The 19140-nt window shown below is 40.7% G+C and overlaps 1 protein-coding gene across 3 annotated transcripts in view; it reads left to right on the top strand.

Moving 5' to 3' along the window:
• The window catches only part of LOC126946496 (zinc finger X-linked protein ZXDB-like), a 540578-nt gene that overhangs the window by 57241 nt on the left and 464197 nt on the right, over positions 1–19140 (top strand). For 2 of the 3 annotated variants that reach the window (XR_007722679.1, XR_007722678.1), the window contains exon 2: positions 834–6066. Coding sequence is in view for 1 of the 3 variants with exons in the window: in XM_050776885.1 (XP_050632842.1) it covers positions 834–851 (18 nt within the window). In the remaining 2 variants the exon portion in view is untranslated. Of the gene's footprint in view, positions 1–833; positions 9687–19140 lie in introns of those variants that run through there. The other variant, XM_050776885.1, reaches the window with a different exon arrangement.

Here is a 19140-nt window from a genome sequence, read left to right as displayed (position 1 = left end):
TTTAAGACAGAGTTTCACTCTGTCACCGAGGCTGGAGTACATTGGCACAATCTCAACTGACTGCAACCTCTGCCTCCTGTGTTCAAGTGATTCTTCTGCCTCAGCCTCCCAAGTAGTTGGGACTACAGGCACACACCACCACACCCAGCTAATTTTTGTATATTTAGTAGAGATGGGGTTTCACCATATTGGCCAGGCTGGTCTCTAACTCCTGACCTCATGATCTGCCCGCCTCGCCCTCCTAAAGTACTGGGATTACAGGTGTAAGCCACCACGCCCAGCTGCTTTGTATGTGTGTGTGTGTGTGTGTGTGTGTGTGTGTGTGTGTGTGTATGTGTTATCTCTGATTTCCTTCAACAGTATCTTGTCATTCTATTTGTTGAAGTCTCTCAGCTCCCTTGTTATCTGTATTCCTAGATATTTTATTTATATTGTGGCTATTATAATTGGGATTATGCTATTGATTTGACTCTCAGCTTGAATGTTATTGGTGTATAGACATGCTACTTATTTTGTGTATTGATTTTGTTTCCTAAAATTTCACTAAAGTCTTTGCCAGTTCTAGGACTCTTTCGGTACAGTCTTTAGGGTTTTGTATGTATAGAATCATATTGTTAGCAAAAAGAGATGGTTTGGCTTCCTTTCCAATTTGGATGGCTTTTATTTCTTTCTCTTGCATGATTACTCTGGCTAGGACTTCCAATACTATATTTAGTAGGAGTGGTGAAGGTGGGCATCCTTGTCTTCTTCCAGTTGGCAGTATGTTTAATGCTGTGCTTTTTATTTTTAGTGTATCTTTTATAGGTTTTTGCTTTGTGATTACCATGATATAGGAAACATCTTATAGATGAAGGCATTGAGTGTGGACAGAGGGAAGACACAGATGCTGGGATGAAGGCGGAGGAAGTTTGGACCCTTCATCAGTCTACTGTGCACGAAGACTCATTCCTGGCCCCCAACAGCTCCTTAAGAGGGGGTGAGTTGAGCAAGCTTGTGGTGGTCTAGTTTCACCAAAATCCTCTGGAATCCTGTCAGCAAGAGACCCCATGACCCCCACAGAAAATTGAGCTGGCAGAGAGAGCTGTTTGGAGAGGTGGTGTGGGCAGAACTCCATCTGGTGCAGAACCTGGGGAGTTTGGTGTAGGACAGTGTGTGGTGGAGCATGGCCAGGAATGCCCATCCTCCAAGGCTCATCTTGCTCCCTTAAGAGACTTTAGCTTTAGGGGAACTGTCGGACCTGCATAGTTCAGGGAGATCTTTCCCATGAGATGGGGCTGCTCTGATCTGATTGCCCTCCTGTCTGCTAGTCCCTCCCAGGGCACCAGTCTGACCATTATGGCTTGCAGTGCAGCCTCAGATCTGCAGTTGTGGTGCCTCACAGAGACCCACATGATAGCTTCAGCACTGGCAGACTGTGCCTGATCATTGGAAAGCTCCAGCCAAATGACCTCCACACACCAGCCCACCCATGCCCTTGCCCCACTGCTGCTTCCCCTATGCTGCCTTGCTGGCATGCACTGGCCCACAGTCACCCTCCACATTAATTTACTGATACGCGTACACATGGGTGGACTTCAGTTCTCTTTCTCTGCTGGCGCACACGTGCATGTGCATTGCACTAAGCCACTGCTGCTGGCATAAGCACACCCTGCCCTGCCCCCAGTTGTGCCACCATTGCCAATGTAAAGGTGCATAAGGAAACCAGAAGCTTCACCTGCCCTTTGCCACCATCATCACTGACAAATTAATGCATACAGAGACTGTCAGCTCCATGCCCATCAGTGCCCTGCTCCCATGCTGATACTGCCACAGGCATTAATCTGTGCACAGAGACCAGCAGCCCCATGCCTCATCCTGTGTGACTGCTGCTACTGGCATGAACATGGGCACAGAGGTTGCTATCCCCGTGTTCTCCAGTGCCCTGCTCCATGCTGACACCCCCACTGGTGCAAATGCAAACGTAGATGCCTACAGTCCCCTACGCTCCACACCTCCACCATGGTGCTGCCATTATTGCCACTGCAAACATCCACATGGTGGCCAGCAAACCTGTGCACACCAATGCCCCACCACAGCCAATGAGCAATCACACCACCACATTGCCATTGCTGCTGGTACATGAAAATGAGCATGGATCTAGCTAACACCACATGACAAGGCAATCTGCCTGGCACCACCCATCGGAGTGTTGTGAACAGTGATCCAGGAACACCTGGGTCCCTCCCGCACAGCAGGTTCCTAACCTCAAGAGACCAGAAAGCAAAGCCAATGGCTTGATATTAGCGGCCCTAGAGTTAAAGCATGCATTCCAGGCATCCTGAGCTCAGCTTTGGTGTCCTAAAATTTTCCAGAAATGTAGCCAGTTGACTAAACCCACCTTATATTACAATCAAACTCCCAAGGACATTAAAGAGGTCAGAAGAACAAAAATCCCATCCAAAGGACAGCAAATTCACAGACTGAAAGAATACCAACCCACAAAGATGAGAAAGAACCATGACAAAAACTCTAGTAACTCAAAAAGCCAGAGTGTCTTCTTAACTCTAAATGGCTCAACTTGTTCCCCAACAATGGTTCTTAACCAGGCTGAAATGGCTGAAATGACAGATAAAGAATGTCAGTAGAAATGAACATTATTCATACCCAGGAGAACATCAAAACCCAGTCCAAGGTTTCTGAGGAATAAAATAAGATGAAGGAAATCAAAGGTGAACTGAAAATTATAAGAAAAAAACCTGATAAGATAGAACTAAAACACTCATTTCAAGAATTTCATTATATAATCACAATATTAGCAGCAGAATTGACCAAGCTGAGGAAGGAACCTCAGAACTAGAAGACTGGCTCTCTGAAATAACTCAGACAAAAATAAAGAAAAGAGAAGAAAGAACGAAGAACAAAACCTGAGAAATATGGGATTTTGTAAAGAGACCAAATTTATGACTCATTAGTGTCTCTGAAAGAGGAAACAAAGCAAGCAATTTGGAAAACACATTTTAGGATATTGTCCATGAAATGTTTCTCTGCTAGATAGGACAACATTCAAAGTTAGGAAATGCAGGGAACTTCTATGAGATACTACAAAAGACAGCCACCCCCAAGACACATAATCATCAGATTCTCCAAGGTCTAAATAAAAGAAAAAAATGTAAAGGCAACTGAAAAGGTGGTTTACCTACAAACGGAACCTCATCAGGCTAACAGTGGACCTTTCAGCAGAAATCTTACAAACCAGAAGGGATTAGGGGCCTATATTTAGCATTCTTAAAGAAAGGAATTTTCAACTGAGAATTTCTTATCCAGACAAACTAAGCTTCATAAGCAAAGGAGAAATGAGATCCATCTCAAACAAACGAATGCTGAGGGAATGCATTTCCACAAGACAAACCTTACAAGAGGTCCCGAAGTGAGTGCTAAATATGGAAAGGAAACACCATTATTGGGCACTACAAAAACTCACTTAAGTACATAGACCAGTGGCACTATAAAACAACCACACAAACAAGTCTGCATAATAACCAGTTAACAACATGTTGACAGGATCAAATTTGCACATATGAATACTAACCTTGATTGTAAATTATCTAAATGCCCCAATTAAAAGGCACAGAATGGCAACTTGGATAAAGAAGCAAAACCCAGTATTCTGTAATTAAGAGACTCATCTCACAATCAATGAAATGCATAGATTCAAAGTAAAGGGATGTAGAAAATTCTGCCAAGCAAATGAAAAACAAAACAAAACAAAAAGCAGGGGTTGCTATTCTAACTCTAGGCAAACCAGACCTTCAAACAACAAAGATCATAAAAGACAAAAGGAGGCAGGGCAAGATAGTGGAACTGATGGCTACACAAATTGTATTTCTATAAGGACACCAATTTACAACTATCTACACAGAGAAAGCCCCTTCATGAGAACCAAAAATCAGGTGAGCCTGTGTAACACCTGATTTTAACTTCATATCACTGAAAGAGGTAAAGAAAAGATAGAAAAAACGTCTTAAGTTGCCAATGCCACCTCTCCCCAACCCCATTCTCCTGCCCCGGCAGTAGCAGCATGGTATAGAGATCATCTCTGGGTGCTGAGGGAGGGAGAACAGCAATTGTGAGGCATTGAACTCAGTGCTGTCCTGTTAGAGAAGAAAGGAAAACCAGACCAAACTCAGCCGACACTCACACACAGAAGTAGTATTTAAACCAGCCCTCGCCAGTCCTGTGCTGGCTTCAGGTCTGACCCAGCATAGTCATAGTGTTGGTGGCCACAGGGGTGCTAATATGACTCCACCCTCAGTTTTTGGAGGTTCAAAACTAAGAGAGATTCTCTGTTTCTTTGGGAAAAATTCAGGCTAGAGAACAAGATATCTGCCTGGTAATCCAGAGAATTCTTCATCTTTTTCAAAACCATCAAGTTAATAACTCTATGAGTCTGCAAGAACTACAGTTTTATTAGGCTTGAGGTGCTCCTTAAAGCAGATGCTGCTTAGCTCTTCATACCCAAGTCCTTTCAAATATCTGGAAAGCCTTCTCAAAATGATGGATACAAACAAGACAAGATATAGAAGACTACAATAAATAACAAATTCTTCAATGCCCAGACACTGAAGAATGTCTACTGGCATCAACACCATCCAGGAAAACATGACCTCATCCAATGAACTAAATAGGTAGCCAGGGACTAATCCTGGATGAACAGAGATATGTGACCTTTCAGAAAGAGAATTTGGAACAGCTGGGTTCAGGGAACTCAGAGAAATTCAAGATAGCACAGGAAAAGTCAGAATTCCACAGATAAATTTAATAAGAGAATGAAATAATTGAAAAGAATCTAGCTGAAATTCTGGAGCTGAAGAAATGCAATTTACGTATTTAAGAATGCATCAGAGTCTTTTTAAATTATACTTTAAGTTCTAGGGTACATGTGCAGATTGTGCAGGTTTGTTGCATAGGTATACATGTGCCATGGTGATTTGCTGCACCCATCAACCTGTCATCTACATTAGGTATTTCTCCTAATGCTATCCCTCCCCGAGCCCTCACACCCTGACAGACCCCAGTGTGTGATGTTCCCCTCCCTGTGTCCATGTGTTCTCATTGTTCAACTCCAACTTATGAGTGAGAACATGCAGTGTTTGGTTTTCTGTTATGGTGTTAGTTTGCTGGGAATGATGGTTTCCAGCTTCATCCATGTTCCTACAAAGGACATGTCCCTCCAAAGGACACCTAGCTCTGTGTCCTTTCATTCAGGGCAGTGAGTTCTCCCATGTCCTGTGTGAGTCCAGAAGTGCTGTTTGGGTATCATGGACTACAGTCAAAAACCTTAGAGATCTTACTGGTGTTCTATTTTTTATGGCTGCATAGTATTTCATGGTGTATGTGTGCCACATTTTCTTTATCCAGTCTGTTTTTCCTGGGCATTTCGGTTGGTTCCAAGTTTGTGCTATTGTGAACAGTGCCACAATAAACATACGTATGCACGTGTTTTTATAGTAGAATGATTTATAATCCTTTTGATATACACCCAGTAATGGGATTGTTACATCAAATGGTATTTCTGGTTCTAGACCCTTGAAGAATCGCCACAGTGTCTTCTACAATGGTTGAACTAATTTACACTCCCACCAACAGTGTAAATGTGTTCTTATTTCTCCACATCCTCTCCAGCATCTATTGTTTCCTGACTTTTTAATGATCACCATTCTAACTGGTGTGAGATGTAATCTCATTGTGGATTTGATTTGCATTTCTCTAATGACCAGTGATGATGAGCTTTTTTTTTTTTTTTTCATATATTTCTTGGCAGGATAGATGTCTTCTTTTGAGAAGTATCTGTTCATATCCTTCACCCACTTTTTGATGGGGTTCTTTGTTTTTTTCTTGTACATTTGCTTAAGTTCTTTGTAGATTCTGGAACTTCCCAACCTAGTAAGGCAGGCCAACATTCAAATTCAGGAAATACACAAACACCACAAAGATACTCCTCGAGAAGAGCAACTCCAAGACACATAACTGTCAGATTCACCAAAGTTGAAATGAAGGAAAAAATGTTAAGGGCAGCCAGAGAGAAAGGTCAGGTTACCCACAAAGGGAAGCCCATCAGATTAAGAGCAGATCTCTCGGCAGAAACTCTACAAGCCAGAAGAGAGTGGGGGCCAATATTCAACATTCTTAAAGAAAAGAATTTTAAACCCAGAATTTCATATCCAGCCAAACTAAGTTTCATAAGGGAAGGAGAAATAAAATCCTTTACAGACAAGCAAATGCTTAGAGATTTTGTCACCACCAGGCCTGCCCTACAAGAGATCCTGAAGGAAGCACTAAACATGGAAAGGAACAAGTACCAGCCATTGCAAAAACATGCCAAAATGTAAAGTCCATTGATGCTAGGAAGAAACTGCATCAACTAACGAGCAAAATACCCAGCTAATATCATAATGACAGGAGCAACTTCAAACATAACAATATTAACCTTAATTGTAAATGGACTCAATGGTCCAATTAAAGGACACAGACTTGGAAATTGGATAAAGAGTCAAAACCCATCAGTTTGCTGTATTCAGGAGACCCATCTCACATGCAGAGACACACATAGGCTCAAAATAAAGGGATGGAAGAAGATCTACCAAGCAAATGGAGAATAAAAAAAAAGCAGGGGTTGCAATTCTAGTCTCTGATAAAACAGATTTTAAATCATCAAAGATCAAAAGAGACAAAGAAGGCCATTACATAATGGTAAAGGGATCAATTCAACAGGAAGAGCTAACTATCCTAAATATATATGCACCCAATACAGGAGCACTCAGATTCATAAAGCAAGTCCTTAGAGAATTACAAAGAGACTTAGACTCCCATACAATAATAATGGGAGACTTCAACACCCCACTGTCAACATTAGACAGAGCAACAAGACAGAAAGTTCACAAGGATATCCAGGAATTGAACTCAACTCTGCATCAAGCGGACCTGATAGACATCTACAGAACTCTCCACCCCAAATGAATAGAATATACATACATTCTTCTCAGCAAAACATTGCACTTATTCCAAAATTGACCACATAATTGGAAGTAAAGCACTCCTCAGCAAATGTAGAAGAACAGAAATTATAACAAACTGTCTCTCAGACCACAGTGCAATCAAACTAGAACTCAGGACTAACGAAATCAATCAAAACCGCTCAACTACATGGAAACTGAACAATCTGCTTCTGAATGACTACTGGGTACATAACAAAATGAGGGCAGAAATAAAGATGTTCTTTGAAACCAATGAGAACCAAGATACAACATACCAGAATCTCTGGGACACATTTAAAGCAGTGTGTAGAGGGAAATTTATAGCACTAAATGCCCACAAGAGAAAGCTGGAAAAATCTAAAATTGACACCCTGACATCACAATTAAAAGAACTAGAGAAGCAAGAGCAAACACATTCAAAAGTTAGCAGAAGGCAAGAAATAACTGAGATCAGAGCAGAACTGAAGGAGATAGAGACACAAAAAACCCTCCAAAAATCAATGAATCAGGAGCTGTTTTTTTGAAAACATCGGCAAAGTTCATAGACCACTAGCAAGACTAATAAAGGAGAAAAGAGAGAAGAATCAAATAGACGCAATAAAAAATGATAAAGGGGATATCACCACCGACCCCACAGAAATACAAACTACCATCAGAGAATACTATAAACACCTCTATGCAAATAAACTAGAAAACCTAGAAGAAACGGATAATTTCCTGGACACTTACACTCTCCCAAGACTAAACCAGGAAGAAGTTGAATCCCTGAATAGACCAATAGCAGGCTCTGAAAATGAGGCAATAATTAATAGCCTACCAACCAAAAAAAGTCCAGGACCAGACGGATTCACAGTTGAATTCTACCAGAGGTACAAGGTGGAGTTGGTACCATTCCTTCTGAAACTATTCCAATCAACAGAAAAAGAGGGAATCCTCCCTAACTCATTTTACAAAGCCAACATCATCCTGATAACAGAGCCTGACAGAGACACAACAAAAAAAGAGAATTTTAGACCAATATCCCTGATAAACATCGATGCAAAAATCCTCAATAAAATACTGGCAGACTGAATCCAGCAGCGCATCAAACAGCTTATCCACCATGATCAATTGGGCTTCATCCCTGGGATGCAAGGCTGGTTCAACATATGCAAATCAATAAACGTAATCCAGCATATAAACAGAACCAAAGGCAAAAACTATATGATTATCTCAATAGATGCAGAAAAGGCCTTTGATAAAATTCAATAGCCCTTCCTGCTAAAAACTCTCAATAAATTCGGTATTGACGGAACATATCTTGAAATAGTAAGAGCTATTTATGACAAACCCACAGCCAACGTCATACTGAATGGGCAAAAACTGGAAGCATTCTCTTTGAAAACTGGCACAAGACAGGATGCCCTCTCTCACCACTCCTATTCAACATAGTGTTGGAAGTTCTGTCTAGGGAAATCAGGCAAGAGAAAGAAATAATGGGTATTCAGTCAGGAAAAGAAGAAGTCAAATTGTCCCTGTTTGCAGATGACATGATTGTATATTTAGGAAACCCCATTATCTCAGTCCAATATCTCCTTAAGCTGATAAGCAACTTCAGCAAAGTCTCAGGATACAAAATCAATGTGCAAAAATCACAAGCATTCTTATACACCAGTAACCAAAACAGCATGGTACTGGTACCAAAACAGAGATATAGACCAATGGAATAGAACACAGTCCTCAGAAATAATACCACACATCTACAGCCATCTAATCTTTGACAAACCTGACAAAAACAAGAAATGGGGAAAGGATTCCCTATTTCATAAATGGTGCTGGGAATATTGACTAGCCATGTGTAGAAAGCTGAAACTGGATCCTTTCCTTATTCCTTATATGAAAATTAAGTCAACATGGATTAGAGATTTAAATGTTAGACCTAAAACCATAAAAACCCTAGAAGAAAACCAAGGTAGTACCATTCAGGACAGAGGCATGGGCAAGGACTTCATGTCTAAAACACCAAAAACAATGGCAACAAAAGCCAAAATTGACAAATGGGATCTAATTAAATTAAAGAGCTTCTGCACAGCAAAATAAACTACCATAGAGTGAACAGGCAACCTACACAATGGGAGACAATTTTTACAGTCCACTCATCTGACAAAGGGCTAATATCCAGAACCTATAAAGAACTCAGTCAAATTTACAAGAAAAAATCAAACAACCCCATCAAAAAGTGGGCAAAGGATATGAACAGACAGTTCTCAAAAGAAGACATTCATACAGCCAACAGACACATGAAAAAATGCTCATCATCACTGGCCATCAGAGAAATGCAAATCAAAACCACAATGAGATACCATCTCACACCAGTTAGAATGGCAATCATTCAAAAGTCAGGAAACAACAGGTGCTGGAGAGGATGTGGAGAAATAGGAACACTTTTACACTGTTGGTGGGATTGTAAACTAGTTCAACCATTATGGAAAACAGTATGGCGATTCCTCAAGGACCTAGAACTAGATGTACCATATGACCCAGCCATCCCATTACTGGGTATATTCCCAAAGGATTATAAATCATGCTGCTATAAGGACACATGCACACGTATGTTTATTGCAGCACTATTCACAATAGCAAAGACTTGGAATCAACCCAAATGTCCATCAGTGACAGACTTGATTAAGAAAATGTGGCACATATACACCATGGAATACTATGCAGCCATCAAAAAGGATGAGTTTGTGTCCTTTGTAGGGACATGGACGCAGCTGGAAACCATCATTCTTAGCAAAGTATCCCAAGAACAGAAAACCAAACACCGCATGTTCTCACTCATAGGTAGGAACTGAACAATGAGATCAGTTGGACTCGGGAAGGGGAACATCACACACCGGGGCCTATCATGGGGAGGGGGGAGGGGGGAGAGATTGCATTGGGAGTTATACCTGATGTAAATGACGAGTTGATGGGTGCGGATGAGTTGATGGGTGCAGCACACCAACATGCACAAGTATACATATGTAACAAACCTTCACCTTATGCACATGTACCCTAGAAGTTAAAGTATAATAATAATAATAAATAAATAAATTTAAAAAAAGAAAGAAAAAAAAAGAATGGCAATCATTAAAAAATCAGGAAACAACAGGTGCTGGAGAGGATGTGGAGAATAAGGAACACTTTTACACTGTTGGTGGTACTGTAAACTAGTTCAACCATTGTGGAAAACAGTGTGGCAATTCCTCAAGGATCTAGAACTAGAAATACCATTTAAACCAACCATCCCATTACTGGGGATATACCCAAAGGTTTATAAGTCATGCTGCTGTAAAGACACATGCCCACATATGTTTATTGCGGCACTATTCACAGCAACAAAGACCTGAAATCAACCCAAATGTCCATCAGTGACAGACTTGGTTAGGAAAATGTGGCACATATACACCATGGAATACTATGCACCCATAAAAAATGATGAGTTCATGTCCTTTGTAGGGATATGGATACAGCCGGAAGCCATCATTTTCAGCAAACTATCGCAAGAACAGAAATCCCAATACTGCGTGTTCTCACTCATAGCTGGGAATTGAACAATGAGATCACTTGGACACAGGAAGGGGAACATCACACACTGGGTCCTATTGTGGAAGGAGGGGTAGGGATATCATTAGGAGATACACCTAATGTAAATGACGAGTTAATGGGTGCAGCACACCAACATGGCACATGTATGCATATGTAACAAACCTGCATATTGTGCACATGTACCCTAGAACTTAAAGTATAATAATAATAAAAAAAGGAAAACTGAAGGTTTTTCATTAACGCCTTGTGATTTTTATATGTGAGTTGCTGTAAAGGTAAACTGAGTCAATTTCAGAGAACTCCTTAGTGGAAGAGCATAACAAAGAGTCTATGTATCGAATGAGAGTAGAATTTTGATGAAACAGTAGTGTCATTAATTCCTGATGCAATGTTTGGGAAAAATATGAAGGGGCTTCGGTAAACACTTGTGTCATTACGGTTCTGGTATACTGCTGATTTTTCCAAGTAAGGGCAAACAAGTATTGACTCTCTTTATGAAATGGAATGTCAAAGAAGGCAGAGCAGAAATCTATACTGTGAACCACTTGAAATCAGTGGGTACATTAGATAAGAAAGCATGTGGATTTCAGACCCCAGGAAATCTTGGTATCATATATTTTTTAATTTCCCATAAGTCTCAAACAAATCTCCAACCTCATCTATTTGGTTTTTTAATTGGTAAGATTGGAGTATTGCAAGGGATGGTGCATGAGATTATGAATCCTTGTTTAATTAAATCATCTACAATTGACGCGAGCCTTTGAATTGCTTCAGGTTTTAGTGAATATTGGTTTAATTTAGGCAACAGTTTAGAATGATCTATTTGGGCTTTTATAGGTTCCATACTTTTAATCTTTCCGATGTCATTTGAGAAACAGACCCATTAACATTTAGGTATTTTTGAATGATCAGGGGTATTACAGGTATGAGTTTTGATTGTATCACTTTCTACCTGTAGACAACATAACAATTCTGGCTCAGGGGACTTGGGAAACTCTAAGATCATACCTCTCTCTGAGGAAAATTTTATGTGCCCTTTTACTTTCAAGTAAATCTTGCCCTAACAAGTTTTCTGGAGCAATATCACATCGTACAAAAAAAGAAAAGATGTGTTTTTCTGAGAAGAGCCCCGAAGTTTTGTAAATGTTCAGAGGTGGGGACCTCTTGAACTTGATTTGAAACCCCCACCACAGAAATGATCTTTTTACCCTGAGGGATTTGTTGGCTTATTAAAGTGGGATTTATGACAGATACAGTAGTTCAGATATCCACCAGGACTGTTCATGACTTCCCATTTATTTTATCTCTGTCTTTCCATGTTCGTTTAAAGATATTACAGGGAGCAATTTACAGGAGTATCGTTTAGAACCTCCTTGATTTTTATTATTATCAGGAGGCCTAAGGTCTCTTGGGCTCTCTTTAGTGGTGAAACAGCTCAGCCTAAAGGGAAGCTTATTGGTGGACCAATATAAAAGCAGACAATTTTCCAGACACTGGAAATTTCTTTTCCAGTGTTGGGGTCTGCGTGTTTCCTAAACAAAGGAATGAACACACAAGACAACACAAGACAAGACAAACATGGCGGCCGCCTCGAATGGCGTGCTCTGCTTTATTTTATACAGTCGTTTGTGGAATGTTGCCAAGTCACAAGACACATTGTTGTTTTTCTGACCTTTCCCTGACTTTCTGGATTTTCAAGATGTTTACACATAAAGAAGCCCCCAACGCCCTGCTTCGTTTGCAAGAGCAGGACTTATCAGGAACGCCCTGCTTCGTTTGCGAGAGCAGGACTTATTGGGAACGCCCTGCTTCATTTGCAAGAGCAGGACTTATGGGGAACACCCTGTTTGCGAGCACGTAGTCCTCTACATTTCCCCTTTCCTTATTTACAAGTTTGAATTTCTTTTAAAACCATCATTACACGTTGGGCTCACTGGGATTCGGTGTTTGCCCTTTGGCGCCGTCTCCAGCAGACTGTGAGAATGACAAAGGCAAGAACAACAATCAATACATTACTAGAAACAGAGGTCAGCAAAGTTTTTACAGGGCTCATAGGGTTCAAAGACGTCAAACTTTGTGCAATACCAGTCATCAAATCTGCACCAGTCAGCAATGGTAACTGATTGCGAAATGTTTCAGAAATGTTCTGTGTTAATTCTTGTATTTCTAGGGAAAGATTATTATGACCAATTAAAAGTCTCTTTATCTCAGTCCAATTATGTACAGTGCTGTTAAAAGGAACAGGAGTAATACAAAATTGGCTAGTGTTCCAATCACATATCAACATAGCTCAGGTATTCAACACTGTTAGCTGATCTCCCAACCAAGAAACCACTTGCTCCAGATTATCCACTCGTTCAGTCAAATGAGCATCTATGTCTCGTTACTGCTGCCACAACAAATGTGATTGTTCATGCCATTGTTGCACAAATTCTGCATTTTGTATACTGCATTTTGTAGAGCTAATCTAGCAACAGCGGCAGTGGAAGCAATTGCTACAAGTCCTATCACCATGGTCACGACGATTCCAACCATCCTCCGACTGCGGTGGACAAGATCTTGCATAACCTTGTAAATTTGAGTAACCCCAGCAGATTCACTCCAAGTACATGTTAAGTTTACAGGTAGCCAGGTTTCTTTTCTGGCTCTTAGTATATATAAATCGGAATGAGACTCATTCCAATTATTATTCCACCAAGTAGTATTTATACAACTTAAGAATGTACAATTGTTTGTACAGTTAACTACCCCTGTATTATTATCCCATTTAAAAATTTCTGTCAATAACAAGTAAGGCTTTCTTACACATGCAATAACATATCTAGAACTATTTCGATGCAAAGATGTATGGAAAGGGTTAGCAATATTAGTAAGATTTAAGGACATGTTTCCCGTGAAAGTGAACATTGGTTTACCAGCAGCTAGCAACTTCCAAATATGACCTTGTATTTGTGAGGTATTAGCCAAATGTGGCCTAGGGGGTGATAGACCACCATCATGCCAAATAATAGTTTCATTGCCATCTGCAGAAATGCTGTGATTACCTTTATGCCAACGCAGGTTGACATGGCTGAATTTAGTCTGAAAATCTCCATGTACACTCCAATCTGTAACAAGGTATTTATGACTCTTCCCTTTTACTTCTAACAACAATCGTGGCTCACTACTTCTACATCTAGTCCACTCTAGTTGGGAAACACCTCCGGACACATCAGGGATAGGGCATAAAGATAATGTACTTGACAGAGTTTCATTAAGTACTGCAGTATGATTATACTTAAAACTTTGAGCCACAATAATCATAGTAAAGGCAGAGATATGACTATGGTTATAGCGAACAGCCCAAGCCTCATGAGAAAGATGCAGACAATATGGACTACCCCCAAGACATATAGGTAACCCTTCAACCCCAAATTGATATGAACTATTTACTGTGCCAGTGTTTAATTCAGGATCCTGGTTTTAAAAAGGCGATGGCATGCAAGCAGTATCATTAGTAAATACTGGGACTTCTCTGTCTCCCCAGGCCACACCTTGATATAAGGGTGGAAAAGGAATATAAGCCCAGTATGTAAATTCTCCAGCTGTTACCTGACAATTTACTACGGCCAGCATAGCCAGGAATAAAATCAGTGGCGTTTTGGGCTGCCCAGCTTGTTGAACAACCCCTTCAGCTTCTTAACCTTTTCAGTTGTCCCCATGTCGGGGGCTCCGCACGTTGAGTTCCGAAGGTGAATGTTCTCTGAGCGCTCAGATTTAGCTCCTGGAATTCCTTCAGGAGCTCTTCCGATTGGCTCCTCTTCGCCATGGCACTGTTTCAACCGTTGAGATGGAAACCACTCGTCTCCGGCACCTGTACGGACAAGAGCATAGCCTCGGCCCCATTGTAAAACTTTTCCTTTTAAATATTTCCCTTGTAATAAAGGATAATACACCCACAGATTACTGTTTTGTGGCTTTTCTAAAGGCTGTTGAAAATGTTTCACCGCTGCAGACTGCTGTAATTGGCGCCAATGGTTGAGAAAATTTAAAGTAAAAAGGGCTTTCAGAATTTGATGTTTTGGGGAATCTCGCCCATCTCCCCCTTTTAGTTTTAAAAGTTGTAATTTTAAGGTAGCATTGGCTCTTTCAATAATTGCTTGACTTTGACTGTTAAATGGAATACCAGTGGAATGATGAATATGGTATAAAGAGACGAAGGCAGCCAATTTGCGAGAGCAATAAGCAGGGGCATTATCAGTTTTTAATTCAGCAGGGACTCCCATAACTGCAAAGCAAGTAAGTAAATGAGCAATAACAGTCAGCCTTTTCAGAGGGTAATGGCGTAGCCCACTGGAAATGTGACCACGTATCAATAGTATGATGAACATATTTTAAACGACCAAAGGAAGGAACATAGTTACATCCATTTGCCAAATGTGACTTTGTTGAGTGCCTCGAGGATTAATACCTGGACTTTAAAAAGGTGCAATAATAGGAGCACAAGATGGGCAGGCTCTGACAATAGCTCGGGCTTGATGGCATGTTATAGAAAATCACCGTTGTAATCCTAAACTATTAGTATGATGTAGTTGGTGCTCATCCTGAGCCCGTGGGACACTCCCAATAAGTAAAGAATCAATCTGACTATTGCCAAAAGATAAAGGTCCTGGCAAAGCTGAATGAGAACGAATATGAGTGATAAAAAAGGGGGGCAGTGCGGGAAGTAAGAGTTACAAATAATAAAAGGAGTTTGAGGAAATAATGGTAAAGAAGTCTGAGAAATATATTTAGTTACATATAGGCCAGTCTTTTAGAACCATAAGAATGGCAAAAAGTTCTCCTTGTTGTACTGATTTAAATGGATAGTGAGAAATTTTTGAATTGTCTGAAGTCCAGTATCCAGCCTTTTCATTGCTTGAAGCATCAGTAAGAAAGGTGGGACCTTTAACTGGAGTGTAAGAGATAGGATTATATGGCAGTAAAGAATATTGTTGCAGAAAAGCAAATAATTTATTTTGAGAAAAAGAACCAGTATACTCAGCGCAAGCCACTTGTCAACCCTTATGAATTTCCAACAGAAATTCAATGTATTGATTAGATAATTGGGTAATAATTTTTATAGGGTCAGCACCAAGCAACTGACGAACTCCATGTCATCCTTTAATAATTAATTTAGCCAATTTATCAATATATGGATGAATTTTCTTAATGGCTTTATTAGCCAAAAACAGCCACTCCAGAATATTATTATCTTGGTGTAAAACAGCCGTTGGCGAATGGGGAGTATGAAAAAGACACAACGAAAATGGAAGATTGGGTGCAATATAATCAAGGTGAGCTTCACTAATTCTATTTTCTACAAATGACAATTCTTCTTCTGCTACAGGGGATAAAGTCCCCATAGGTTGAATACAAGTATTTACAGCTCTAAGATCAGTTAATAAGTGCCATTTTCTTTTTTTCTTTTTTTTGACGAGACAAACACTGGGGAATTCCATGTAGAAGTACTTGGTTCAATATGACCCTCAGCCAATTGTTCCTTAACTAAATTCTTTAAAGCCTTAAGTTTTTCTTTAGATAATGGCCACTGTTCCACCCAAACAGGAGTTGCAGTTTTCTACTTTAATTGTAAAGCTTGAGGCTTGTGGACAGTGGCTAAGAGTTTAAAGGATTGTAGCCCATTTTGAACATCATATTTTTGGCAGCTGAAGAAATATGCGGAATGCTTAAAAAGGCACCAAATTGTAAAAGATTACGGCCCCAAAGGTTAATATTAATGGGAACAATATAAAAAGACACTTTTCCTTGTTGTCCTTCAGGTCCTACACAGCTCAGGGGCTTGACACTTTAGTAGATTATAGAAGCAGTACCTAGGCCCGATAGAGTAACCGATACTTGTTTCTTTTTCCAATGATCAGGCCACTGAGCCAAACATATAATAGATACATCCGCTCCTGTGTTGACTAATCCCTCAAAAAGTATCCCATTAATTTGCAATGGACATAAAGGTTTTTGATCAGAAACTAAAGTTTCCCAGGAAACAGTTTTCCCAGTACTACCGAAACCTCCTTGACGAGACACATCTCTAGATAAGAAAGGAAAAAAAAGGCAATAAAAGCAATTGTGCAATACGTTCCCCTTCCTCTAGGTGCATAAATTGTGAGACTTGTACCATAATAAGGATTTCATCAGTAAAATCAGGATCAATAATTCCTGGGACCCACATTAACCCCCGCATAGCGCTGCTGCTTCGACCTAGTAAAAGTCCTACATGTCCCTTTGGCAAAGGACCACACACTCCGGTAGCCAACTTATATATTCCTCCATTAGGAGATAAAGTATAAGGTTGGACAATAGCTAGGTCAGCAGCGGCACTCTACTTAGTGGCAGCATAAAGCTGAGAAACTGGGGTAGGGTAAGATGTCTTTAAGGAGGACTCGAGGTCATTCCTTGATGTTGTAAGCCACTGCTCACTGGGTACTGGGGGAGGCCTGCATTGTAGTTGTTGGGGCCCTGAGCCTGCGGGCCCCGGCTCCCGTTTCCCAAGAGGGGTGACAATACATTCCCACTTTTATCAGTTTTTGAGCGGCATTCATTGGTCCAATGTCAACCCTTGCCACATTGTTTACACATATCAGATGGTAACCTTTTTTCTTTTAGAGCAGAAGAGCCTAATTTTTTTGCCATTCCTTTTTAAAATGACTGGGTTTCCCACATTGATAGCATATACCTTGTTTAGAATTGCCTTTTAAAGCCTTAGAAAGTGCCCCAGCAAACAATTGAGCATTGTAAATAGCTCCTCCAACACCTACACAAGCCCGAATGTATTCAGCTAAATCAGCTCCACTAGCTTTTAGAGGACGCAGATTAGCACTCTCAAAAGCCAGAGTATCCAAAAGAATTTTAGCAGCAGGGCCTGAACCTACAGTCTTTAATACAGCATCTTGAAGACGGGCTACAAAATCTGGATACAGCTCAGTGGCTCCTTGTAGGATCTTTACAAAAGATAAAGAAGTTTTACCCGCTATTTCAACCTTAGTCCATGCTTTTATAAACAAGGCTTTAATCTGAGTGAGAGCAATATTATCTAGGCCTGCCTGAGCATTAAGAGTGACATATTGTCCTGAACCCGTAAGCTGCTCTTCAGTAGGTCCTGGGGGATTTCGGGTAGCATTTTTTCTAGCTTGTACTCTTGCTTCCTCTCAACACCAACTTTTTAATTGAAGCCATTGCGAACGATCAAGGACAGCCTGTCCCAACGTTTCCCAGTCAATAGGAATCATCATATGTTCTGAAGAGAAGGAATCAAGAAGGCCAAGAATAAATGGTGACTGAGGTCCATAATTAGAAATTGCAGCTTTCATTTCTTTCAAAAATTTAAATTGTAGGGCCATAAAAGTCACATTCTGGCCACCGTTTGGGAACTGAGCATTGGGGCCGAAAGCAGCCCGTGTTATTGGGAATAAATCTAATTCCTCGAAATCATCCTTTTCCTTCAATTCCTTCTTTTCTCCTACAGGAGGAAGAGGCACAGAGTTAAGGCTCGTGGTGGAGAGATAGGAGAAACAGGAGCAGCAGTACCTTGCAATTTTAACAACTGTTGTAACATCTCTAAAATGCGCTGCAAATCAGAATTTCCTTCAGATGAAGGAGGCATTAGCTCTTTTTCCAATTCCTTGTCCTCAACAACCGGGGCGTAAATATGTTCCTCTCTAGGATCATTCCTCTCTAAAGCTTCAGATGCCTCACCTCCTGTGGCAGTATCACCATGCTCTGAGTCAGTTTCAAGTAACTCTAATGCCTGAGTAATGGAACTACACAAAGTCCACAAAGTCAGAGGCATCGTTTGCCCTCGCTGATGAGCTCGACGCAGGACTTTAACCACTTGTAACCATTCCTTTCGATTTAACTGCACTTTGGTTTGATATTGAAACCAATAACAATGTTGTTCAACATGGGCAAACAATCGCTTCAAAGTCTTATGTTCCTTAACTAACTTCTACTCCTATAGACATCAACAGTCCCTGGAGTAACCGCAAATATTCAGAGGCCAGAGAGGTGGAATTCCCCATAATTTTCCCGTGGTTCCCCTTCCTTTATTTACCTGCCCGGGGTGCTCCCCCTCCGGTTCCTTGCTCTCGTGGAGCCACGGACCCTGCTCGCTGTGCCAGATGTTGGGGTCTACGTGTTTCCTAAACAAAGGAATGAACACACAAGACAAGACAAACATGGCGGCCACCTCGAATGGCGTGCTCTGTTTATTTTATACAGTCGTTTGTGGAATGTTGCCAAGTCACAAGATACATTGTTGTTTTTCTGACTTTTCCCTGACTTTCTGGATTTTCAAGATGTTTACACATAAAGAAGCCCCCAACGCCCTGCTTCGTTTGCAAGAGCAGGACTTATCAGGAATGCCTTGCTTCGTTTGCGAGAGCAGGACTTATGGGGAACACCCTGTTTGCAAGCAGGTAGTCCTCTACATCCAGTGTCCTGGTTGTTTGCAATAAGGGCGGGCATCTTGGGAAGAATTTCTTCTTTCACAACCTCTTGGTCATGATTTAAAATGAGAACAAGA

Source organism: Macaca thibetana, chromosome X, assembly GCF_024542745.1.
Source record: "Macaca thibetana thibetana isolate TM-01 chromosome X, ASM2454274v1, whole genome shotgun sequence".
Taxonomy (NCBI): domain Eukaryota; kingdom Metazoa; phylum Chordata; class Mammalia; order Primates; family Cercopithecidae; genus Macaca; species Macaca thibetana.
The sequence above is the reverse complement of the archived record's forward strand: the minus strand, read 5'-3'. Positions and strand labels throughout refer to the sequence as shown.